General features: G+C 33.1%; 1 protein-coding gene across 11 annotated transcripts in view; it reads right to left on the reverse strand.

Annotated features, from left to right (window-relative positions):
* The window catches only part of deaf1 (DEAF1 transcription factor), a 30,637-nt gene extending 3,123 nt beyond the window's left edge, over positions 1 to 27,514 (reverse strand). Inside the window, exons 1-16 of one of the 11 annotated variants that reach the window (XR_007825732.1) lie at positions 27,018 to 27,512; positions 26,393 to 26,490; positions 24,706 to 24,835; positions 24,481 to 24,627; positions 22,467 to 22,606; positions 22,223 to 22,300; positions 20,701 to 20,742; positions 20,496 to 20,619; positions 18,460 to 18,588; positions 12,438 to 12,694; positions 11,808 to 11,873; positions 8,685 to 8,774; positions 8,465 to 8,600; positions 3,587 to 3,631; positions 3,167 to 3,260; positions 156 to 357 (exon numbers count right to left, since the gene is read on the reverse strand). Coding sequence is in view for 4 of the 11 variants with exons in the window: in XM_051099127.1 (XP_050955084.1) it covers positions 8,505 to 8,600; positions 8,685 to 8,774; positions 11,808 to 11,873; positions 12,438 to 12,694; positions 18,460 to 18,588; positions 20,496 to 20,619; positions 20,701 to 20,742; positions 22,223 to 22,300; positions 22,467 to 22,606; positions 24,481 to 24,627; positions 24,706 to 24,835; positions 26,393 to 26,490; positions 27,018 to 27,213 (1,593 nt within the window). In the remaining 7 variants the exon portion in view is untranslated. Of the gene's footprint in view, positions 1 to 155; positions 358 to 3,166; positions 3,632 to 7,245; positions 8,601 to 8,684; positions 8,775 to 10,181; positions 10,404 to 11,807; positions 11,874 to 12,437; positions 12,695 to 18,459; positions 18,589 to 20,495; positions 20,620 to 20,700; positions 20,743 to 22,222; positions 22,301 to 22,466; positions 22,607 to 24,480; positions 24,628 to 24,705; positions 24,836 to 26,392; positions 26,491 to 27,017 lie in introns of those variants that run through there. The other 10 variants (XR_007825731.1, XR_007825733.1, XR_007825734.1 and 7 more) reach the window with 10 other exon arrangements.
* Positions 27,515 to 27,785: the final 271 nt, after the last annotated feature.

The following is a 27,785-nucleotide window of genomic DNA, read 5'->3' on the forward strand; positions in this document are numbered from 1 at the left end:
TTTGATTCCAAGATGTGTTTCTCCATCAGAACAGATTTGGAGAAATGTAATCCATTAATTGATGGCCTGGAGTGGTGTGGATTACTTGTAATACACAAGTAATCCACACCACTCCAGTCTGTCAATTAATGTCATGCAATTTATAGATCACTTACATTACTTGTGGATTACTGTGATGTTTTTCTCAGCTGTTTGGACTCTCATTCCGACGGCACCCATTCACATCCATTAGTGAGGAAGTGATGCAATGCTACATTTTTCAAATCTGATGAAGCTGACATCTTGGATAGCGTGAGAGTGAGTATATATTTTCATTATTGGGCGAACCATTTCTTTTTAAGTTCAGGAACCCATGATCTGAAAAAGCAAGACAGTTAGCAATTATCTGGATGTGCATTATTAAAGCAGAATATTCCATAGCTATTCATTATTTACAATCTGTCAGATTTACATAACAAGGGTTTCTTCCCACATGCTGACGACTGAGCAGGTATTCGTTTCGATAAAATGTCATCAACCTCCGTCATCTGTCTAATGTTTCCTCCCTCATTCTTTATGCGAAGAAGTTTCTTTTTTTACTCCAAAAGCATTAAAATGTAATTTTCTTAAAAGTACAGCTAAGAGCGATATCAAGGTCAACAGAGATGGTGACGTGCGTCCTTCTGTGACGCAGGGGGGAGAATGTATTTCCTGATGCTTTTAAAATGAGACATGTCGAAACTTATTATGCTCAGAAAACCACAGCAGCAGTCACTGCCTGTCCGGGTTCATTCCACCCACTCTCTTCTCATGCAAGAAAGACGGAGACCTGTCAAGCAACACCTGAGACAGCTAAAAGACATCTAGCAGTCTGAGAATGACCAACACATATGCGTGAATGCAGCACATGGAAAACCTCTAGATATGCTTTCAAGGCTCAGGAGGTCATAGTTTAGTATTTACGCATGTATGTTGTCTCAAACGTTTATCTGAGATAAAAATAGTCACAAACGAGTCAGGAGTTGACGTACAGTAAGATTATAGAGTTATAAATTAAATATGAACAGCAGGTCAGATTGATGAGATTACTTTCTCTCAAGAGAAATATATGAGAAGCAAGAGACTTTAGACTTTAGGTTTCCATATGATCTCCATTTGATAGTGTTAATGTCTAGGAGACAGAATTCAAACACTGAAGAAATCAATCGGTAATTTTTATTTCCTACAAATCAGAATCCAGAAATAAATCTTAAAGGGGGGGGTGCTAAATGCATTCATATAAACTAGATTTTCTAAAGAAAATACCACCATGCTAGGGTGTTCTGAGTGGTCGCTATGCAGTTATTTGTGTGTTCTGAGTGGTTGATGTTTATGAGGGTGTTCTGTGGTTGCCAGGGTGTTGCCATGCAATTACTTATGTGTTCTAAATGGTTGTTTTTGTTGCTGTGCAGTTACTTATGTATTCTGAGGGGTTGTTTGTGTTGCTAAGCAGCTTCTGGAGTGTTCTTGGCTGTGCAGTTACTTATGTGTTCTGAGTGGTTGTTTGTGTTGCTAGGCAGTTTCTAGACTGTTCTGAGTGGTTGCAATATCATTGCTATGCAGTTACTTAGGCTGTTTGTGAGGGTGTTCTGGGTGGTTACCAGACTGTTTCTCTGCAGTTACTGAGGTGTTTTAAATGGCTGTTTGTGTTGCTTAGCAGTTTCTGGGGTGTTAAGAGTGGTTGCTAGAACATTGCCATGCAGTTACTTAGGTGTTTTAAGTGGTTGCTTGTGAGAGTGTTATGGGTGGTTGCCAGGATGTTGCTATGCATTTAATTATGTGTTCTAAGTATTTTTTTTTTTTTGTGTTGCTATGTAGTTTTTAGGGCATTCTGGGTGCTTGTTGGGGCGTTGCTATGCAGCTTTTAGGGCATTCTGGGTGGTTGCCAGGGCGTTGCTATGCAGTTACTTATGTGTTCTGAGTGGTTGTTTGTGTTGCTAAGCAGCTTCTGGGGTGTTTTGGTTACTTTTGGGTTGTTTTTGAGGGTGTTCTGTGGTTGCCTAACCGTTGATGTACAGTTACTAAGGTGTTTTAAGTAGTTGCTTGTGTTGCTATGCAGAACAACCAAAGTGGTTATTTGTAAGGGGGTTCTAGGTGGTTGCTATGCAGCTTCTTGGGTGTTTTGAGTGATTGCCAGGGTGTTGCTATGCAGGTGCTTATGTGTTCTGAGTGGCTGTTGTTTGTGAGGGTGTTCTGTGGTTGCCTGACCGTTGATATATAGTTACTGAGGTGTTTTAAGTAGTTGCTCATGTTGCTATGCAGATTCTAGGTTGCTTTGAGTGGTTGCCAAGGTGTTGCTATGCAGTTGCTTATGTGTTCTGAGTGGCTGTTGTTTGTGAGGGTGCTCTGTGGTTGCCAAGGTGTTGCTATGCAGTTGCTTATGTGTTCTGAGTGGCTGTTGTTTGTGAGGGTGCTCTGTGGTTGCCAAGGTGTTGCTATGCAGTTGCTTATGTGTTCTGAGTGGCTGTTGTTTGCAAAGGTGTTCTCTGGTTCCCTGACCATTCATGTACAGTTATTGAGGTGTTTTAAGTAGTTGCTCGTGTTGCTACGCAGTTTCTAGGTTGTTCCGGGTGGTTGCCAAGGTGTTGCTATGCAGTTACTTATGCATTCTACATGGTTGTTTGTGTTTCTATGCAGTTTCTAGGCTGTTAACCATGACCATGCTATGCTATGTGGTTACTGAGGTGTTCTGTTTGGTTGTTTTTGGCTCAGCTTTAAAGCGCCCCAATCTAATCGAGCATTCTTGGTGGTTGCAATATCATTGGTATGCAGTTACTTAGGCATTCTAAGTGGTTGTTTGTGAGGGTGTTTTGGGTGGTTGCTGGGGCATTGCTATGCAGTCACTGAGCTGCTCTGATCAGTTTTCTCCACTACTGTGCAGTTTCCAGGGTGGTTGTTTGTATTGCTATGTAGTTTCTAGGCTGTTTTGGCTATTTCTACACCGTTGCTAGGCAGTTGTTTAGGCATTCTGGGTGATTCCAGACCATGGCTATGCGGTTACTGAGGTGTTCTGATTGGTTGTTTGTGTTTCTAGGCTCTTTTAGGTGATTGCTTGCTGGCTCAGCTCAAAAGAGCCCCACCCCAATGCTCTATGAGACATCTGAGGACTTTCAAAGGAACTTAAGGGTTTATGAAAAGGTTAAATTACCTGTTTTCTTGAAGAATCAGTGGCCTTCCTCTCACAAGTTCCACTCCAGGGTCACCACAGCTTTCCAAAAATAAACTTAACACACCAGAATCACCTTTCCGGAAAAAAGCAACACCTTCTAAGCAGAATCCCTAATACAGCCTTCATTACCACTACTAACATTGAAATGTCAGAAAAAAAGAAAAAGCTTTTAGTGTAAATGTCAGATCTCAACAGGTTCCGGGAGGAAACACTTTGACTGCACCTCATCTTTTGAGAAAAACCCCCATTTTCCTGAGCTCTCTCCCGCTGAGGGGAATGAATAGAACATAGATCGGGTGGAAAATATAGATGTACACACAAAAGTGAGTTTTCTAGTTTACTTACATTGAGATAAAAATGAACAAGCATCTATAGTTTGCACAAAAATCATTTACTCACCTTCATGTCGTTCCAAATCTGACTTTCCTCAGCTTCAAATGCGTCCTACACATGAGATTTTTCAGATTATACACAACATAAACATAATATTACAAGGGAACAAACATGAATACATTAACTTAAACGGAAAATTCAAATGTCAATTTATTCAGAATCTAAAACAAGAAACTAAAAATTAACATGTGGGTGAGTAATCCTGGTCTACAATATGCAATTTAAAAGACCTTCAAAGACCTCCAAAGACAAAGTACCTCCTGCAAGGTCCTTGTTGTTCAGTTCGTCCTAGACAGACATAAATTCTCACGAGGGTGTTTTTGTATTCCAGGTTTTTAAGAGAGCAATAAAACAGATCTGACCTTGATATGAGAACATATCAAGAAATGATGAGAGACAGATGTAAAGAAAGACAGAGAGTGAGTGAAAGGAGGAAGATTTGACAAGACAACCCTGGAGAATCTTTCCCTGAAGCACCGAGACCCTTCATTCAAGACTTTTGAAGACAGAATGTTCCGGCTTCAATACAGGTTAACCTCTCCTGACAGCATTTGCCCATTACCACAGAAGCTGAATTATTACTATTACTGTGATTATCTAGTTAGATTACAATAGTAAACTTTTAGGCAATGGAATCCGTTTTTGTGTTTTAGGTCAGGCCTTTTAAACAACATTATATGCCATAAATATGGCATAAAACTCACTGTTGTATTTGTTCTGTGTAGCATCTGTTGCTTCACTGACCCACGAAATGGAAAACCACTGCCGTTCGGTTCGGATGTGTCTCTTTAGATGATTCTGCCGTCGCTCACTGGCTTTCTGGCTTTGGCTGAAGCCGCTGAGTGCCCTTCCCATAATTCCCCCAACAATTTTCTATCCCCTTGTATCGATTCACATTTAGACACCGAGGTGCAAAAGGGAGGTAATAAAAACACCGTTCTGTGGCAAACTATCAGCCAAGGGTGCTCGTGGGAAATCTGAAGTTGAGGCCTTGTATTGTATTCAGATATCCTCCAAAATTGAGCTCGAAACCTCTAAAGAAACTAACTCAAAATTGGCACAAGTAATAAAGTGTCTGAACACTTCCAGCGCCACAGATCAGAATCAGACACTTCAAATGGGTCACGTTATAAGATGGCAGTTCGAAGGAAGTGAAAGTTCACTGCAGTAGGAAAACTTATTGTAACTTTCAGAACTCAAAACATCAACATGAAAAAAAGAGCGTTTATTGCAAATGAGCTGTAAAAAAGTGGCTAGACTAGATAACCCAATTACAGTGAGGTAATAAAAATGAATACATACAGTTGAAGTCAAAAGTTTACATACACCTTGCAGAATTTGCAAAATGTTATTTTACCAAAATAAGAGGGATCATACTAAATGCATGTTAGTTTTTATTTAGTACTGACCTGAATAAGATAAGATAAAAGATGTTTACATATAGTCCACAAGAGAAAATAATGGTTGAATTAATAAAAATGACCCTGTTCAAAAGTTTACATATGCTTTATTCTTAATACTATGTTGTTACCTGAATGATCCACAGATGTGTTTTTTGTTTTGTTTTTAGTGATAGTTGTTCATGAGTCCCTTGTTTGTCCTGAACAGATAAACTCCCTGCTGTTCTAAAGCAAAATCCTTCAGGTTCCACACAAACTCTTTGTTTTTTCAGCATTTGTGTATATTTTGAAATCTTTCCTACAATAACTATGATTCTGAGATCCATCTTTTCACACTGAGGACAACTGAGGGACTCATATGCAACTATTACAGAAGGTTCAAACACTCACTGATGCTTCAGAAGGAAAGACAATGCATTAAGAGCCTGGGGGTGAAAACTTTTGAACAGAATAAAGATGTGTACATTTTTCTTATTTTGCCTAAATATTATTATATTCTTTCATTTAGTACTGCCCTTCAGAAGTTACAGAAGATACTTACATATTTCTCAGAAGACAAAATAAGTTACATTTACCCTGATCTTCAAATTTCAAAAGTTTTCACCCCCCGGCTCTTAATGCATTGTGTTTCCTTCTGAAGCATCAGTGAGCGTTTGTAACAGTTGCATACAAGTCCCTCAGTTGTCCTCAGTGTGAAAAGATGGATCTCAAAATCAAACAGTCATTGTTGGAAAGATTTCAGAAAAAACAAAGAGTTTGTGGGACCTGAAGGATTTTTCTTTAGAACAGCAGGGAGTTATCTGTTCAGGGACTCATGAACAACTATCACTAAAACACAGCTGTGGATCATTCAAGTAACAACACAGTATTTAGAATCAAGAGTATGTAAACTTTTGAACAGGGTAATTTTTATAAATTCAACTATTATTTTTTCTTGTGGACTATATGTAAATGTCTTTTATGTGAAATATCTTATTCAGGTCAGTACTAAAAAAATAACATGCATTTTGTATGACCCCTCTTATTTTGGTAAAATAATTAACATTTTGCAGATTCTGCAAGGAGTATGTAAACTTTTGACTTCAACTGTACTGTCGCTGATTAGAGTGGCTAAAGTTTATTTTTAACAAGAATACTCATTTCATATGCAAAGAGAGATTAACCAATCACAACAAAGGTCATTTACATATCGAGGTCACACAACTTCATTAGCAAAATGGCCTGTTAACTTCTAGTGGTCAGAAATAGAATGGAAAAAGTCATGAAAATGATGAGGTTTTGTTCCTTTGACTAATGGGAGATGAGGTTAGAATTTGCGTAGGTTTAGGTCTGGGTTATTTCACACGGGTCAGCTGTGTGGCAGTTCACTGAGAAAAGCTCAGCTAATCTCCGCAATGTGTCATACCCATTATAAAAGGTTATCATTATAATGCACTTCACGTGTACGTGGCCTCAAATCAAAAATTCATTGAATAAAGAGGCATGAAAAAACTCTGATTTTCCCATTTATTTTTGTCTTGTTTTGAAAACACTGTAAAAATGCAATCCTTCATTAGAATTAGTTTGTCAAATTATATTATTGTCCATTTAAAGGAATAATATATAAAAAAAACAACAAGTCTGTCATCATTCACTCAACTTCATGTTGTTCTAGACTAGTCTTACTATCTCCCGTAGGACACAAAATAATATTTTTAAGCTCCTCTTTGACATACAGTGAAAAAGCACAATAAAAGTATCAAAGAAGTTTTCCATAAGAGTTAATTTCCTTTCAATGTATAACGTGCACAAAACATTTTAATATAGAACATTAACAAAATGAGTATGCATGAATGAGATTGTATGGCTGCATATTTCTGCCAATGATTTAAAAAAATAAAAAATTTAGTTGTGATGAAAGCCATTTATGAAAGCCCATTTCCACCACTTTTTTTCTCAGAATTGTGAGATATAAACTCACAATTCTGACTTTTTTCTCAGAATAGCCTAATATAAACTATATAAACAATTGCGAGAAAGTCAGAATTGCAAGATAAAGACTTTTTTCATGCAAAAGCGAGTTCATATCTTGCACTTCAGATTTTTTTCTCGCAATTTTGATTGTTTTTCTCAGAATTGTGAGATATAAACTTGCAATTGTGAGTTATAAAGTCCAATCTTGAGGGGGAAAAAGCAATTGTGAAAAAAAAAAATTAGCAAAAACCTAATATATATCACAATTCTGACTTTATTTCTCAGAATTGCGAGATAAAAAGTCGCAGTTACCTGTTTTTTTTTTTTTTTTTTTTTTTTTTTTTACTCTGTTTCAAAAAAACTCAGAACTGCAAGAAACCATGGAAATAAATAGGTAATACTAAATCTCACAATTAAATTTTTTTTTACAATTGCGAGGTTATATTTCACAATTCTCTTACTGAAATATGTTATTATGTTACGTTATCCACAGTTCTATACATATTTTGGACTATGGGGGGCACCATTATTTCGATGACGTCAAATGGTTGCACTTAGTGAGCTACTACATTGCTATTTTTACCACAACACAACTCACAACACAAAAATAAAATACTGATACGATGACCATAGCTACTGAAAGAGCTTACAGGTGGCGATGGATATAAGCATAAGCTTAAACCAAATGCTGTACTATCAATTTATTCCCACAAGGAGTCTAAACACCCCTGGATATTGAGTGAAATCTGCACTGAGAAACTCTTCAGTGGCTGCAGCGTCATGACAAGCGTTGACATGTTTACATCCTGCAAAGATGGCATCTAGCGTTTCTTGTCTCTGCCATTTGTACGATTTCAGTAGCTATAATCTACTAAAAGCCTCAAAGGCATCAGGGATAATGTGGAGAAAACAAACACGTGGGTCTTTAGGAAGTTTTATTCGTCCACAGGCATCTTCCCATTCTTTTCTCCCCTTCTTATAGCTAGGAAAAGCAGTTGCATTGCTTCTCTTGTTGACCTTCGACTGAAAATTACAATCAAAACCACACATTGCATTGTATCAGTGTTTTATATTGTGTTTTCCGAGTTGTGTTGCAGTAAAAATGGCAACAGGTAGCGCCAATAGCTCACAGAGTGCAACCATTCGACATCATCCCAAAATATGTATAAAACTGTGAATTTTTAGATAATGTAAATCTTTAATGGGTTTTCTACTACATATTTTAGTAGGAGACATCATTTATGTTATATTACACCACACAAGATCTCAATGAGAGCTTAAAAACGGGTCATTTTATGTCTTTACTTTATGGAAATTATGAGCTCAAAACATAAGGATGAGTAAATGATTTTTGGTGAACTATCCCTTCAAGGATTATTTTCACATATAAAATCTATAGATGGTGAAACCCTTCAAATGGTACAGAAAGTACAGACGTCATCCGCGTATGCTTTATATTTCACAGTGTGTAAGGGAGCTGCTACTACGAGGCTTTTTAGCTAAACTAAAACACATGAACGGAAGCGATCACCTATCTAAACTTCATACGTGGCGGTCCTGTGGTTAAAACGCTAGGCCTTCCCTTTCTCCACTTCCATCTGAGTGTCCTCCTGAATGCTGACGGCTGTGCCCGGCTGACAGCAGCTCAGCTGATGCTCCTTCCAGTCCTGCAGAAAAAAAAAAAAACGGATCCAAAAATAATGAGGCTGGACCTGCTGTGATACGATGGTGAATGCTGGGGCTGGGCTTACCTTCCGCTGACAGAAGCCAGAGCAGTAATGGACTTTATGGCAGCCTGTACACTCACTGGACGCCTCTCGACCGCAATTCACACACGTGTGCTGGAACACAAAAGAAAACATACTAGTGTTACTATTAATAGAAATACTCTGTTTTCTATTTGAATATATTTTAAAATGTAATTTATTCCTGTGATCAAAGCTGAATTTTCAGTATCATTACTCCAGTCTTCAGTGTCACATGATCCTTCAGAAATCATTCTAATATGCTGATTTGCTGTTCAAGAAACATTTATTATTATTATTTTCAATATTTAAAACAGTTGAGTGCATTTTTTCAGGATTCTTTGATGAATAGAAAGATTCAAAGATCAGCATTTATCTATACCAGTCAAAAGCTTGGAGCAAGTATATAAAAAATAAATAAATAAAACTATATAACTACACTGCCCTTCAAAAGTTTGGAAATCCTTATCATTTTTTGGTGCAAATTCATTAAAGTAATTTGACATTATCATTGAAGACCAGCAATAATAATTTTCATTTTGATTACATAATAATGGCAGTATACACATGTCAAAGTCACACATGCCTCTTTGCCGGCTGTGATGCCTGCTTACTGGTTTAAACTTGGCCCAGGTTTTTAAAAGATTTTTGGGTCAGCACACCTTAATAGCTTCAACAATTGATTGCCAATTAAGTTTAGAATACAACAAATTCAGCCCCAGATTATGCAGAGCTGTAATAGCTGCTAATGGTGGATATTTTGAGGAATCGAAAATGTAAGTTTTTTCTACGTATAAATTGTTTATGTAATCAAATATGTTTTCGTAGTTTGTGTTGTCCCTAATCAGTGCAAAATGATCACAAATTAAAAAGGATTCATGCCAATATTGTCCAAAACCCCACTTTTCTAGGGCGTTTCCAAACTTTTGGAGGGCAGTGTATATAAAACTATATAACACTTATTTAGCAAGAATGCTTTAAATTAATCAAAAATGATGATAAAGCTGTGATAATGCTGTTCTTCTAAACTTTCTATTAATCGAAGGAACCTGAAAAAATTCTACTCAGCTGTTTTCAATATTGATAATAATAATAATAAATGTTTCTTAAACAGCAAATCAGCATATCAGAATGATTTCTGAAGATCACGTGACACTGAAGACTGGAGTAATGATGCTGAAAATGTAGCTTGAATAAATTACATTTTAAAATATATTCAAATAGAAAACAGTTACTTTAAATAGTAAACATATTTCATAATATTACTGCTTTTGCTGTATTTTGGATCAAATAAATGCAGGCTTGCTGAGAAGAAGAGACTTTAAAAAAAAAAAAAAAAAAACATTAAAAAACTTTTACTGTTCAAAACCTTTTTGTGAATTTAGTGCAGTCTGGACAAAATATCCTCTTTTATCCAAGCAAAAAAAAACTAAACAAAACAATAATACAGGTTTGAACAATGTGCAACTGAGTAAATAATGTCAGAATGTTCATTTGTCTAACATTTTAAACAAGCAAACACTTTGGGATCTACTGGCGTTTTCCTGTGGAGCCTCTGTGTGTTTTCAGCCCTCCTGCTTTTCAGCTGCAGATTCTGATAGTCCTGCTTCACTCTCTTTCTCTGTCACATCTGAACCGAAGCACCTGCCAAACACAGCGGGTGATGGTGTGTGACGGTCAGGGTTTCTACACCGCCGGCGTCCGGCCCTATCGCGACACACACATCTGACAACGCCAACTACATCAGCAGAGCCCCACATGAGCCACATTATAAAACTCTAAGGTCTGGTCCATTAAATCTGATGAGCTATGATCAGTACTGTGAAAAAAATACTCAATGTACTTGCATATCTGTTGCTAAGGCTGTTTGGCAACCTAATAAGCTAATATTATTAGACTAGTATTATTTTAAACTACACTAGCTGGTAAATGCAATAAAGCATCTGACAAACCTCTGTGCAAACAACACAAGAAAATGTACATCAAATGTACATCTCTTGTCTTTATAGATGTAGCCAGGGTTATTACACTAGCGGTCAAATGTTTTTGAACAGTAAGATTTTTAATGTTTTTAAAGAAATCTCTTCTGCTCACTAAGCCTGCATTTATTTGATCCAAAGTACAGCAAAACAGTAATACTGTGAATATTTTTACTATTTAAAATATCTGCTTTCTATTTGAATATATTTTAAAATGTAATTTATTCCTGTGATCAAAGCTAAATTTTCAACATCATTACTCCAGTCTTCAGTGATCCTTAGGAAATCATTCTGATATGCTGATTTGCTGTTCAAGAATTTATTTTATTATATTAGTATTATTAATAATAATATTTACTACAGTTGAGTTCATTTTTTTAAGATTCTCTGATGAATAGAAAGATCCAAAGAATAGAATTTATCTGAAATAAAATGCTTTGGTAGTATTATACACTATACCATTCACAAGCTTGGAGTCAGTATTGTTTTTGGGAAAGAAATCATAAAAATTAATATTTTTATTTAGAAGGATACTTTAAATTGATCAAAAGTGATGATAAATACATTTATAACATTATGAAAGATTTCTATTTCAGATGAATTCTGTTCTTCTGAACTTTCTATTCATCAAAGAAACCTGAAAAAAAATCTACTCAGCTGTTTTCAATATAGTAATAATAATAATAATAATAATAATAATATTTCACAATATTACTGCTTTTGCTGTGGAAGAGACTTCTTTAAAAAAAAAAAATTAAAAATCTTTAAAAACATTAAAAATCATTAAAGCAACTTTTGATTTGTAGTGTATAAAACTAAAACCATAAAAAATCATTACTTGAAATAAAATAAACATTAACTAAAATAACAAATAAACTTAAGCTAGTTGTTAAGGCAACATTTATCTTTTTTAGCTAAATTTGGAGTAATAAAATAAGTAAAACTATAACTAAAAACTAAAACTTAACTGATATAGACATTTAAAAAAAGCACTAATAAAAATGACAAAAACACTACAATATTAGAAACAGAAATAAATGAAAACAAATAAAAATAAAGACGATCTCGAAATATTAATAAAAAATATGATAGTATAATAATGATAACAAAACACTGATATGACAATGAAGAGTGATAGAGAAAGACTTACCTTAATAATAATTTCAGTGATTTTCCCCTCAGCTTCTTCACTGAGTGACAACTGACTCTGAAAGGACTGCGAGAGGAAATACATAAATATATTATATAACCTTCTTTATAGGCAGTGTTATAGGCAATATTGTTGCATTACAATATTGAGTTACTCCGTAAAAAAGTAACTGTGTTACTTAGTTACTTTTTATGGAAAAAGCCTCAGGCTTTGAGAAAAGTAAATTCATGTCTGTACATTAGACCGCAGAAGAAAAAATGTCAACTCTTCAGCAATAAAAAAAAAATTCTGTTGATGACAGTTAGGGTATGTCAAAAAACTCCCATCTCATGTTCTCCCTCAACTTCAAAATCGTCCTATATCACTGTTTTACCTTTTTTGTTAAGGGTGTTTGATCTTCTTTGCATGTTCACTTTGCAAAGACTGGGTCGGTACTTCTGCAGCGATGTAGGATGATTTTGAAATTATTTTGAAGTTGAGGGAGAAAATACAATTGGAGTTTTTCGACATACCCTAACTGTCTTGAGCCAGAATACACAGAGTTCAAGGAGAACAAGACAAGAGGAGCGTTTGAGATTAAAAAATATTTAGGAGTTTTGTGGCTCTGATTGTTTAAAGTATTTGTATCACCTCTTTTCTGATGTTGCTGTTTTTCTCTGGGATGATGGTTGCATGCGTTCCGCTCTGACTGGCTTGTTTGGCTTGTGCGATGAGGACCTTGAGTTGCTGGACGTTGCTGAGCAGCGTATTGGCCATCTCTTCCAGGTAAAGCCACGTCCGCTGCTCGGCCGTCTCCAGCCCGTTCATGAGCGGCCCCGCCGGAGAGGGTTTAGACTGTACCACGGCCTGCTGAGGGACCATGGCCAGCGCAGGAAGTGTGGTCAACACTGAGGAGAAACACACATTCGAGATAATGCTTAACCTATGTCTCCTGAGTGATGAAAAACCTTGGAGTGATTAAATGCTCCTCTGGGATGCGATTGTGTAAAGGGGAACAGTGTTCTGACAGGTACGACCTTGACGAGTACATTAACAGTCCGTCCTCATCTGAGCTCTCTTTAACCCTGACCCACATTTCATTTTAAATATTTTGTTCTATAAAAGGCCAGGCAGGTTCGGGAATGTGGGCCGGACAGACAGGAAAGGACACTATCAGTCCTGCACTCGACCCAGACGAACACATTTTCATGTTGAGTATATTGCTCCCCATTACATCTCAGTGCCGTTTTGTGTTTCTTTGTCTACAGGATAAAATATACAGAAACATGTGCCTTATATACAGAATTTGAACCTCAAACATGTCCCATAATTCAACAGATATGACATGTCCTGCTGTTAGTAAATTCAATGTATCCCCTTATTTCTGAGACAAAAGCATCTGCTAACCGAAACATGGCTTGTATCTAAAGAACTGGGGGGCTCAAACAGAATGAAGAGGTTATGAGAGAGAATATAAATTGTAGTTTTTATTTTTGGCCTTTTTGTCACTTTTATTAATAGACATCTGTTGTACAAATAAAATTAAATATAAACATTTTTATTTAAGCTAGTTCCTAAAATATTACATTTAAAAACAATAAAAAAAATAAATATAGAAAATAAACAAACTGTAAAAGAATATAAAAAGAACTTTATTTTAGCTTTTTATTTTAATCTAAAATTTTTAATTAAAAATGAAAAAATAAAAATTTTGATTAACTTGATGTAGCAAAATCACAAAAACTGAAATACAAGTGAATAAAAACTTCAGACACATAATTATTACAATAAAAAAAATAAATATAGAAAATAAACAAATAAAAGAATATAAAAAGAACTTTATTTTAGCTTTTTATTTTAATATATAAATTATTTAAAAGTAAAACAAATACAGAAAGATAGATAGACTGTGTGAATTAAAATAAAATATAAATATATATAAATATATATAAATATAAATATATATAAATATATATATATATATATATATATATATATATATATATACTAAGTTTAAGCTGAACTAAAGGAACTAAAAAATAAGGATATTAATTATATACACACAACACGTCTGATCATGTGTATTAACCACCAGGCCACTGCCCCTACATGACCACTTTTTGGATATTTTTGGAAAATATGTACCCATTTCTGTGTCAGAAATGAATTTTCTCTGTAATATTATGGTCCAGGGCAGTGGACATACTTTCTTTATGGTCATTTTCTTGAATCAGTCCGAGCGAGTCAAGGTCAGGATGCTTTAAAAGAGAGGTACTGAAGCACTTCGGACACACACAACCTGACAGAGATAAAAAGAAGGTGAGAACGATGATTTCCTGAGACACAGAGCACAGTGGTGGATCAGTGACACAGAGCCGCTTTGAATTGGAGGTCACGCTGCCTGGAGCAAAACAACTACACTGGACGACTGCCCTCAACTTCAGAAATGAACCCTGAGACAGAAATCAAACCATGATCCTTGCTCTTGAAAAGAGAGCAAGACAAGAATAGAAAGACTTTGAACGATGGATATAAAGTGATGTATGGAATCAGTGGCTGTCAGTATTTTCTTGTAGTTTTGTACTTAAAGGAATAGTTCACCTCAAAATGAAAATGTGTTGAAAATTTACTCAGTCTCAGGCCATTTAAGATGTAAATTAGTTTCTTCATCAGAAAAGATTTGGAGAAATGGATTAATGCATTACTTGCTCACCAATGGATCCTCTACAGTGAATGGGTGCCATCAGAATGAGATTCCAGATATAAAGACTTGTATACTTTGAAAGTAAATACTTTCTTTCTTTTTTCTTCATTTTTATTTTATAACTGTACTGCTGTAATTGTTTAATGTTTCCACTGATGCCGTACACGTTCTGAAGTATTGAACTAAATCAAATGATTTGTGAACTCGCACAAAGTCCCGATCTGAATGAAACGATTCATGATTCACGCTCTGAATCCCGATCTGAAAAATGATTTGCAAACCATCATTTCAGATTAAGACTCGTGGATCGTGAATCATGACTTAGAACAGAACTTTGCATATCGTGAATCATTCGATTTAGATCGGGACTTCGAATCGTGAATCTTTTAATTTGAATCTTTCAATTTACAAAATGATTTACAAACCTGTTTCAATCCGTTCACGAGCCCACTCCGAAGTCCCGATCTAAATCAAATGATTTGCGATATGCGAAGTTTCGATCTAAATCAAATGATTCACAATCCACACTCCAAAGTTCCGATCTGAAGTGCGTTTCCCAAAAGCATTGTTAGCTAACTATGGTCATAAGTTCCACTGAACTCTATTTGTAACGATGGAATTTGCGACCAACACTGTTTTCGGGAAACAAACCCCTATATAATGATTCGCAAACCATCATTTCAGATCAGGACTCGAAGCGCAAATCAAGATTGGGACTTCAAATCATGAATCATTTGATTTGAATCATTCAGTTCGGAAATGATTCACAAACCCACTCCAATCCTAATCAAATGATTCACAAACCCACTCTGAAGTCTTGATCTGAATCAAATGATTTGCGATCCGCTTTCCGAAGTTCCGTTCTGAAGCAAAAGATTCACGAACCTGCTCCAAAGTTTCGATCTAAATCAAAAGATTCGTGATCTATGCTCTGAAGTTCCGATCTGAAGTTTGTTTCCCAAAAGCATCATTAGCTAACTATGGTCATAAGTTCCATTGAACTGTATTTGTAATGACGGAACTTGCTACCAACACTGTTTTCGGGAAACGCACCCCAGAATGATTCACGAACCATCATTTTAGATCAGGACTCGAAGCATGGATTGTGAATCATTTGACTTAGATCGGAATTTTGTGTATCGTGAATCATTTGATTTCCTGTTGATTCATGTTCCGTGTTCTGAAGTTCAGTTCCAAAGCAAAAGATTTGCGAACCTGCTCCAAAGTTCCAATTTAAATCAAATGATTCACAACCTATGCTCCGAAGTCACGATCTGAAGTTCACAATCTACACTTCGAAGTCTCGATCTGGAGTTCTTTTCCCAAAAGCATAGTTAGCTAACTATGGTTGTAAGTTCCATTAAACTCTCTTTGAAATGACAGAATTTCCAACCGTAGTTGCTTTTGGGAAACGCACCACAGAATGATTCGCTAATCATCATTTCAGATCAGGACTCAGAGCATGGATTGCGAATCATTTGGCTTAGATCAGAACTTTGTGTATCACAAATCATGATTTGATTAAGATTGGGACTTCAAATCATGAATCATTTGACTTGAATCATTCAATTTGAGATATGATTCATAAACCCGCTCTGAAGTCCCGATCTAAATCAAATTATACGTGATATGCAAAGTTCCAATATAAATCAAATGATTTGCAATACGTGATTTGAAATCCCGATCTAAGTCAAATGATTTGTGATCCACGCTCCGAAGTCTCGATCTAGAGTGCTTTTCCCAAAAGCATCGTTAGCGAACTATGGTCATAAGTTCCACTGAACTCCATTTGTAACGACATAACTTGCGACCATAGTTGTTTTTGGGAAACGCAACCCAGAATAATGATTCATGTACCATCATTTCAGATTAGCATTCAGGATTAGGATCATCTGATTTTTTGATGTAGATCATTTGACTTAGATCAGTACTTCAAATCGTGAATCATCTGATTTGAATCATTCAATCAACAAAATGATTCACGAACCCGGTGCGATCAATGATTCACAAACCCACTCCGAAGTCCCAATCTGAATCAAATGATTCTTCACGATCTGCGCTCCGAAGTCCTGATCTAAATCAAATGATTCGCGATCCACGATCTGAAGTCCCGATCTGGAGTTCCCAAAATTTCCCAAAAGCACTGTTACCTAACTATGGTTGTAAGTTCCATTGAACTCCATTTGCAACGACGGAAACGCTTCCCAGAATAATGATTCTTGAACCATGATTTCAAATCAGGACTTGGAGCGCACATCGCAAATCATTCGGCTTTGATCGCACTTCAAATTGTGAATAATTTGATTCAAATCATTCAACCCATTCTGATCTAAATCAAATGATTCGCTAACCCGCTCCGAAGTCCTGATTTGAATCAGCTGATACGCAAAGTTCCAATCAAATCAAACTATTCACAACATGCAATTTGAAGTCCTGATCTAAGTCAAATGGTTCACGAACCCGCTCCGAAGTCCTGTTCTGAAACAAATCTTTCGCAACGTGATCCAATTGGACGTTTTGCGATGCATAATGGTTTAACTGATTCAGAGTTTTGAAAAGCTCCATTTTGCCCATCACTACATGCTTTTAGAAAACATTACAAGCAATGTTAAAAATTAAAAATGAATGGCTCTTTTAATTCAATCTGGCTTTTGCTAGTGAATCGTTTGAAATGAACTACTGAAGTGAAGAGTTTGAATCAGTCGGAGCGGTTCCAGCGTAAATGACTCGATTGATCTGGTTCATCTGTTCCTCTTTTTGCGTCTTCAGCCATGTTTAATGATGTTTTTTAAACTGTATGAATTATGCGCGAAAAAGATACATGCTTTTTGAAAAAACTAAACACTTATTTTATAGATACATTGTATTCAAGCACTTCTGAAGTACCTCTTCAGGAATATTGCTGTTTTCAAGGGTTCTCCAGGCCTTAAATTTCAAAAAGTCAATTTCAAGCACTTTAAGCACCTTGTAACCCTGTAATTAATTGCCGGAATATTTCATTGGATCATAACTGAATATTTATCAGTGTTTTTCTTATTTGACATAACATACTGATAAATCGTTCACAATAAGATTATTTGAGTTCATGTTTTAGACTTCAAAGTCTTCAAGTGTTCTGTTCTGTTTTTAAAAATAATGTTGCACAGAATGAAATGTCAAATTAGCTAGATGTGCTCAAACAAAATTAAGTGAATTTAACAGCATTCAACATTTAATTAATCTCAAAGGTTAATGCATTATCTTCAGCAGAGCTTCAATAATTCTGCAGATAACGCCATTTCTGAAGTAATAACAAACGAATTACTGGTTTAGAGATGTTATGAAGTCTTCTGTCATTTGCTCACAGGATGGGTTTGGACGCTCCAAGCGTGACCCATATCAGGACAGACCCGACATACCCTCTGTCCTACAAATGTGCCATTTAACAGAAGTCACCCCAACTGGACGGGTTACAAAAAACACAGGACAACTCATTATCAGAGTCTCACGCTGAGCTCGAAACGGCCTCCGTCTCATACAAAAGGGGCCTAAAAATAACAGCCCTTTTGTTTCCAGCCAAAAACGGGCCAGAAAGAGGCCAATCCTGGGCTTCAGAGGGGGAGAGAATCTCAACCTCAAATGGCACAATCACAGACCGCCGACGGACCAGTCAATGACCCTCTGATGCAAATTGCACACAAAAAACGCAAGCGCTCTGGCAGAGCTGTAATCTGATTGGCTGTTTCTGCTCATCCAGTATACAAGTGGATACAGTTTTGAACATTTGAGTAAAAATGCCTCAACTTTTGCCAATTTGCCACGTGCATTGCATTGTGGGATACAGTATTCCTCACAATTTTGGCAAATGTAGTGAATATACATACTTAATGCATACCGAATGTCTGCACAAAATTCATACTGCATACAAGTAAGTGGTTTTAGTCATTAAAAACACTCTTTGGCTGTCGTATTTGTGAAGGCACTGCTCACCGGTTGTGTTGGTGAAGACGTCAGCGGGCGCAGGGCTGTCTGAGATGATAGCTGCAGTTTCTCCTGTCGCCGTTCGGTCAAAGGTCAACGTGCCTGCTGTGGTGATCTGTCCGGATGGAGTCACTGTAACTGAGAGCAGATAGACAGTCATGAGCCATTTCCGGTGTCTCCTGAGAGAATTACCCACTCCCTGATCTTTACAAGACGTCAGGCGGTTCGATATAAGAAAACTCACAAAAGAATCACCTGAGAGTCATAACCAACGATATTAAAAACATATATCCTTGGATACTGGAATAATAAATATTATTACATAATATTCATACAAAAATGAAAATAATACACATTTGTATATTTGTATTTTTAAGTTTCACTTAAAAGGGTTTACTATTTAGATGCAACTATAAAACTATTTATTTTATTTCATAATATATTTTTAAAAAATGTATTCCTTTGCAGAATTTAATATAATATTAAAATTTATTTATATTGCTTGATTAAAATAAATCATACAATGAAAATATATTATTACAAAATAGAAAATAAATAAATAAAATAATAATAATGAATAAAATCCAAAACCAAAATTCACTATTTCTGCACCTGACTAAAATACAATATGCAATTACTGACATCTTAAAAAAAAAAAAGATGCATCAGCCAGATGCAGAAAATTAATGGATTTATTAAGTTATTTTTATTAATTTGTGTATTACATATTTGTCATGTATTATTTGTTTTATTTTAGTCAGATGCTTCAGCCAAATGCAGAAAATGATGCACTTTGATTTTTTGAATTTATTTAATTTGTATTTATGTATTATGTATTATTTATGAGTTTTATTTTAATCAGAAAAGAGGCATCAGCCAGATGTAGAAAAGGATGCACTTTGGTTTTTTTACATTTATTAATGTGTGTATTACCTATTATTAATGTATTACATATTATTTATGAGTTTTATTTTAGACAGAAAGAAGTGCATCAACTAAATGCAAAAAATAATACACTTTGTTTTTTTATTTTTTTTATTTATTAAATTAGTTTTTTTTTTTTGATTTTTGATTAATTTATTAATTTGTGTATTACATATTATTTATGTATTATCCAAGCTTTATTTTAGTCAGAAAAAATGCATCAGCCGGATACAGGAAATGATACACTTTGATTTTTGATTTTTTGAATTTATTAAATTAGTTTTTTAATTATTTATTTTATTAATTTATCAATTTGTGTATTACATATTACTTACGTATTATGTATTATTCAAATTTTAGTCAGAAAAAAGATGCATCAACCAGATGTAGAAATTGTGCACTTAGTTTTTAAAAAAAAAAAATTTCATTTATTAATTTTTTGTATTACATATTATTTATGTATTATGTATAATTTATGTGTTTTTAGTCAGAAAAAAAAACGCATCAGCCAGATGTAGAAAACAGTGCACTTTGTTTTTGTGTTTTTTTTTTTATTAATTTTGTTTTCTGTTATCTACTTTTAATAATTTATTTATTTGTGTATTATATATTATTTACATGTTATGTATTATTTATATGTTTTATTTTAGTCAGAAGCAGAAAATAAGCAATTTTGGTTTGGGATTTTATTTATTTATTTATTTAATATTTTTAAATAATTTATTTTATTGTCTCATATCATTTATTTTAATGAATTATAATTATTGTATATGTATATACATGGCATATATATATTTATATATGTGCGTATTTATGCAGAATTATGTAAATATGTATATATAATACACTACATCAATACCAGCTTGTGATGTTAGTTGCTAGCTTACACAAACATTATTTAAAAAAAAGATGGTGAGTTCATTAAGAAATGAAGTCATTTTATTTTCATTTAGCTGCAAAATGATTTTTTTTCCTCAACAACATCTGATGACAGGAGACCTGGTTTAAACTGATGTTATTACTAGGTACACCTTGTAATCCATGTCGACTGGCAATGTTTGATTAGATGTTAATATTAGGAATAAATGTGAAGAGGAAGAGGGGGACATTAAGGCTCTTACATGTTGCTCCAGGAGCCAGGGTAATGTTCTTTGGAGACTGAACTTCCTTCTTCTCTGGAGAAGCTGCCCGCTCGCTGTCCTTCTTCCTTCTTTTATAAGGGACGAACAGTCTGACGGGGCCCGTCTGTAGGGCACCACAATCCAGAATTAGTCTCTAGAGCGATATGAAGACATCTCGACTGAGACTTCAGACATTACAAATTACCATGGTGATGTTCTCTCCTCCGAACGATCCGTCCTTCGTACACTGCAGAAGAAACAGGCAAAGAAAGAGGAGTTTTGTTATGTAAGCTAAATGAAATATGCAAGACTTTTTCATGTAAGACTGTCAAAAACATAAATTGCACTAACTGACATGCAACATTCATATGCTGTTTATTTTTTACATAATATTAATACTGATTTATTTATTTATCTATTTATTTATCTAATTTTATTATCATAAATAAATTACTTGTTTTAAACATTTTTATCTGTATTTAATGTTTATTTAATTGTATTATTATTTTCTATTACTTTTAATATATAAATTATTATTATGTAATAATATTAAAAGTATTCAGTAAAAGTACTCAGTAAAATAAATACATAAATGTGTTATATAAATTATTATTATGTAATAATAACATATTTATGTATTTATTTTACTAAGTTAAGCTACAAATTTTACAATTTAGACATTTACATAAAACTGTGCATTATTTCAAAATATATTTCTTATTTATATCATGTTATTTTTACAGAATATTAATATTTACTTATGAATATACTGTTTAAATTAAATTAATCTGTATTTATATATTTTTATTATTTTATATATTTTTAATACAATTGTTTGTATAAGTATTATATAATAATCATTTATTATATATAAATTACATTGTTAATGTATACACACTTTCACTTCAGGAAGCTTGCTATTTAAATGACCTCACAATTTATCATTTTACCCAATAATATATATTTACTTAGATTATTTATTCCTTTGCATTATATGTTTTACATAATAATACATAATAATGTTTTACATAATACATAATAATAATAATTATATATAAATATATATATATATATATAATTATTGTTATTATTATTATAATTAAATATAACTAATAGTTTATATAAATCCCATTTCTATATTTCATTTAAAAGGGTTTACTACATTTTTTTTAAACAAAAAAAAAAAAAAAAAAAAAATATATATATATATATATATACATACATATATACATATATATATATATTTAATTGTATTATTATTAATAATTATTATTATTTTGTAATATTTTTTATTGAGTTTTATTGAGTTTTTATTTTTTTACTGAGTTTCAAGTTTCATTTAAAAGGGTTTACTATATACACACAATAATATATACAATATATATTTATATTATTTTATATATTTTATTTCAAAGTATAATTTTTTAAAAATATTTTTGTATCCTTTGAATTCATTAATTTGGTCATTTTCTTAAAGGGGTCATCGGATGCCCTTTTTCCACAAGTTGATATGATTCTTTAGGGTTTTAATGAGAAGTCTATAACATACTTAGGTTAAAATTGGATTTTTATCATAATAGGGTGGCTGTAACACACATTTATGTTCAAGTAACATGTGAGTGATGAGTGAGTGAGTTTGGCATCCGATGACCCTTTATTAATTTTTCGTCTTGAGTATGTGTTAACCCAGGTCAGCGGTATGAATATGATTAATGAGATTGAGTCACCATTTCACTCACTGTAGACAGATCATCGCAGCAGGCCGCACACGTACAGGACGCTGCATGAGGGTTCAGGATGCGCTCCTGTCGAAACACACACACACAGCAGTCAAATATAGCAACAGGTCCGGGCTGTTCTGCTGAAAGAGTCTCTGGGGATTTTTTTTGGAAAGGGTCATACTGTGTGCATATTCTGTTGTGATTATGTGTGTGTGTGTGTGTGTGTGTGGCCTCCAAAGGCCGGTCTGACCTGAATGAGACACTGTAGAGGTCGGCCAGCGTAGCGGATGCTTCTCTTCCAGTCTTTGCTGCTCGCTCTCCCTGACATACCCTCAAACTCAGTCGGGGTGTACCAGTTATTGTTGTGTTTGATACAACGCCCCTTGCCTCCTGAGGTCAAAGGTTAAAGATCAGTCATTGGCTCTGTCCCAATTCTGATATTATGTGTCCTTGAACAGGAATGAGTGTCTTAAATCACGGTATGTAGAAAACAGTACGCTAAAGCAACCCAAATAGTATACTATTTTCCAATGAACTTCAAAAGCGTTCATGTCAGTTAATAAAACACAAATGTTCCTTGTTAGTTTATGTTAGCTTAGGTCAACTAAATAATTTAAATACATTTAATTAAATCAAGTATTTTAACTAATGTAGTTAAGTAATATTAACAAATGAAACTTGATTGTAAAGTGTTACCTTTACAATCACTATCATCTAGTGAATTAATTCATTTAAAATTCATTATTTGAGTTAGTTGAGTGGCTATGAGAACTTTCCTTGCTGTTTTTGGTTTTTTTTAATTAAAAAAGTAAAATAATAATAATAACAACAATAATAATTGGTATTACGACTTTTTATTAATATTACTATGATTATTACTACATAAAATTTGAAAGATGAGAAATATTACTATTGTGATATTTCACTGCTAAATGAAAATATGAATACAACAATAACAATAATAATTTATAAATTAATTACAATTTTAATGAATAAAAATTAAGAAATTAAGATGGCGATAAATATTAGCATTGACATTTTAGATGTAAAATGTAAAATTACATTATAATTATTATATTATATTATTAATTAAATAAAAATAAACATAAAATGTTTTGTGAAATATTACAACAGCAATATATACTATTTTTATTTGGTACTTTTATATACTTATTCAGAAAATAATAACAGTTATTATTATTATTATTATTAATTATTTTTTATTTATTTATTTTATAGCCATATTCATATATCAAAATTTTAATTTTTTTAAATGTGCATTTTATTATTATTTTTTTAATTGTGCAACCCTACAAACAAGCACAGCAAATAAAAGTTTTTTTGTTTTTTAAACCACTTTGTTTTTCAGAATTTTTTTTTTTTTATTAAATCAAAAATGTCTTTGTTTATTTTTTACACAAAATATTAAAATAGCAATATGTCTTATTTTTTATTTGGTAACTTTTATATATTTATTTATAGAACTATAATAATAATAATTATTATTATTATTTTATAGCCATATGTAATTTCAAAATTTTGACCAAAACAAGCACAGCAAACCAAAAGTATGTTTTAAATGACCTTTTTTTCAGAAAAATTACATTATTTTATTAAATCAGAAATGTATTGATTAATTAATTTATTTATCTATTTATTGTGTAATATTACAATAGCAATATATCTTTTTTTATATATATTTATAATAATAACAACAAGAAGTATTATTATTATTATTATTTTATAGCCATATTCATATATAACCACAACATTTTGACCAAATTGTGCACTTTTTATGTTTTAAATCATCTTTTATTCATAAAATTATATTATTTTGTTAAATCAAAAATGTATTTGTATATTTATATTATAGTATTATTATTATTATTATTAATTATTACTATTACTATTCTTTATTATTTCTTTTTTTTTTGCTATATTCATTTATAATCACAAAATGTTTACCAAACTGTGTTGCCCTACAAACAAGCACAGCAATCCAAAAGTCTTTTTGTGTGTTTTAAATCACTTTCTTCCCCATAAAAATCGCAATTACATTTTCCCCCCCAAATCATGCAAACATGAACATACTACTGTGTAATATAAGTATGCAAATTAGGATGCAGCTGTTGTTACTGTCCTGACAGCTTCTTAACCCACAGATGATCATGTGTTTGATTTTCTTGCACACTTCCTAAGAGCTTTCTGAACACACAGCTGAATTAGTTTTAGTGGTGTGACGCCCTCTAGTGACAGCTGTGTACCTGAGCCCAGTCTGTTTTTGTACAGAATCCCACTGGTGTTCCTGCAGCGCACGGGGAGCTCGTTGTCATAAACCGACGGATCCCAGTTGTACTTAGAGACGTCCTTATCATGTCCAGACGTCAGAGGGGTGCTCGGGGTTTGAGGACCTTAGAGGGAAGAACAGAAACGCATACAGAAATACTGCATTTCAATGAGTTTAAGACTAGCTTTATAGTCAATTTTACCAGGTGTCATAGGTGTTGCATTGCCTTTCAGCCCAGTGGCGTCCACGATGCTTCCATCCGTGTGCACCACGATCAGCGTGGCCTTCTGGGTACTCAGACTGTCTCCGATCTGAAGCGTGGTTCTACCTGTCTACACCGATCAGGTAAGAAATATTAAATATGATGTTATTATTTTGATACATTTACCTCACACTAACTAAAAATAAACTTCCATGATTATTTTTGGACTAAAACTAAAACCATAAAACTATTTTTGTTACTTGAAATGAAATCAAATATGAGAAAATTTTATTTCAGCTAGCTGCCAAGCAAACCTCATTTTCATTTAGTTTAACTTGATGTACTAAAATGACTACTAAAATAAAAATGTTCAAAAAATATTTAATAAATTATATCTTGTATGTATGTATATATAATAATATTAAAATTATACTATATAATTTAAATAATATATACATTATAATATATGTAATATGTATATAATAAAAATATATGAATTAATATTTAAAAATATAACATAAATATTTAAAAAACTAAAACTAATAAAAATGCCCTTGCTCGTTTTCATGTAGTTTAACATGATTTACTAAAATGAACACTGAAATACGAATGAATACAATTTTTTTAAACATATATATTTATTATATATATAATAATATTATTAAAATTACAGTATATAACATTAAATATAACTAATAATATATAATGAAATACAATACACACCTTTTTTATATATATATATATATATATATATATATATATATATAAAATAACATACATAATATATAAAATATAATACATATATAAATTATATACAAATACACACAAATATTAATACAATTACAAATATGTATTTTTAACTAAAACTAAAAAAAATAATATAATAAAATATAAAAACAAATCAAAACTAAAAATAAAAACTATTTCAAAAATATTTTTTTAAATATATTTTTATATTTAAAAAACTTATATTTTTTATACTTACATAAAATATAATATATATATTTAAATTAAAATAAAATACTATTATATATATATATATATATATAATTTTTCAGTACACAAAACACATTAACTAAACATACATACAAAATACTGATAAATTGATACTAAATTAATAAATAAGATGCTTTTATCATGATATATGAATATAGTTATCATTCAGTGCCACAGAGGTTATAATTAAATAAAAGCAATAAATAAATAAATAAATAATTCCTGCAGCCAGAAGAATTGCAAAAATATAAATAGCATCATTCTGATATGTGATGTTTCAAAACATTACAATAAAATAAAATGACTGAACATTATTTAAAGCTAATATTATTAAATACTTAATGATTTTTTAATTTTTTGACATTAATTACAAAAAGTGTTTGCCGGACATTTTTTTAAATTAAACATTTTTGGACATGAAGGATGGTTGTAGCATGGTATGTGAAAATATAGTAATCATACAGTACCATCATTTTAGCTTCTATCAAAGCACCGTGGTATTTTCATCTGACACCATAACTATTTTGCAAGAGCGTGACTTTATTTACAAATAAATTCTGGGGTTCCTTCCATTTTAATGTATTCTGCACAAACATAATTATATTGTCAATGTCAAGATTTTGAACATTAAATCATTCATAGGTTTAAAGTTGGCCATCGAGAGTCTGAAAGGAGATGTGTTTTATCTTACAAGCACGTGTTCAGGGATGGACGCTGCTGTGGCTACTGTGGATGTGAACACAGTGTCATCTGAACTCTGGACGTCCCCAACAGTGACGGCTGTCACCTCTGCAAAAAAAAAAAAAAATAATAATAAAAAAATAAAAAAATTGTTACAAAAATATAAAATATTATTACAATTTAAAGTAACAGCTTTCTATTTGAATATATATTAAAATGTAATTTATTTCTGCGATGAAAAGCTGAATTTTCAGCATCATTACTCCAGTCTTCGGTGTCACATGACTCTTCAGAAACCGTTGCTGCTAAATTATTATCAATGTTTATTGCCATTCTATATAAAAACTATTTTGTAACATTACAAACGTCTTCAGCATCACTTTTTGATTAATTTAATGCGTCCTTGCTGAAGAAAAGCATTAAGAGTTTGATGTAAAGAGAATTGTTTGTTTCCCCACAGATTATAATATTACCGTTGGTTAAACAAGCCTTATGCTAATCAGTGAAAACAGATAATTAAATATATACCGGGTTAAAAGACCGTATAATGTGCACTGAAATCGATTTTCAGTGTAATCAATAATCAATTATTCGTTATGAACACAAAATCAGCTGAGGCACATGCGCACACTGACCGGCAAACGCCGTTTCGGCATCGTCCGGGTTCGGCAGGGATTCGGCGATGTCGATGTTTCCCGCTTCTCCCATCACAGTCATCGTGGCGACTTCGGCCTCCGATTCGGTATCCGAACCCACCGCCTCTCCCGCAGACGCGCTCTCAGACGCGTCGCCCAGCTCGAGTGCTTTCGCCGCCGGTTCAGTCGCGTCCATTTCAAAACAGCGGCGCACGAAAGCAGCCGAAATTATCCGAAGGATTGTCGAGGCGAGGTGCGCGTCCCTCACGATTTGGAAACGTGCATGTGTCCAACAAGCACCTAGTCAGCTCGCATGAATAAATAATGGATTTATTTAAACGATTTTTTTCCTCGGGTATGAAAGAAAAGAAAATGGTTGCAGGATAATGGCCTCCGAGTGCCTTTACTGAGGACGGGGATCAACAACACAGGAAGGAGTGCAAGCGGAAATTACCGAATCAAAACGGAAATTACCGAAAGAACACGACGTAGCACGAAACTACGCTCGACAGCGGACGTGATTTTCGATCAGCACGCAAATGTAGATTTCTTCAAGATGTTTTAAAGTTTTGTGTTTTTTTTTTATTTTATTCCTTAAAGCCTTAAAACTCTGTAAATTAAATATTCTATGATTTAAAAAAATCAAAAGAATATAAAATGGTAAAAAAGCCAAAAAAAATACAGTCAGAAGAAAACTACAAAACATTTTTAGACGAATATAACATTACAATAAGGTTATCAATATTAATGATTAACAAATAATTAAAA

This window comes from Labeo rohita, chromosome 25, assembly GCF_022985175.1.
Source record: "Labeo rohita strain BAU-BD-2019 chromosome 25, IGBB_LRoh.1.0, whole genome shotgun sequence".
In the NCBI taxonomy this organism is placed as follows: Eukaryota; Metazoa; Chordata; class Actinopteri; order Cypriniformes; family Cyprinidae; genus Labeo; species Labeo rohita.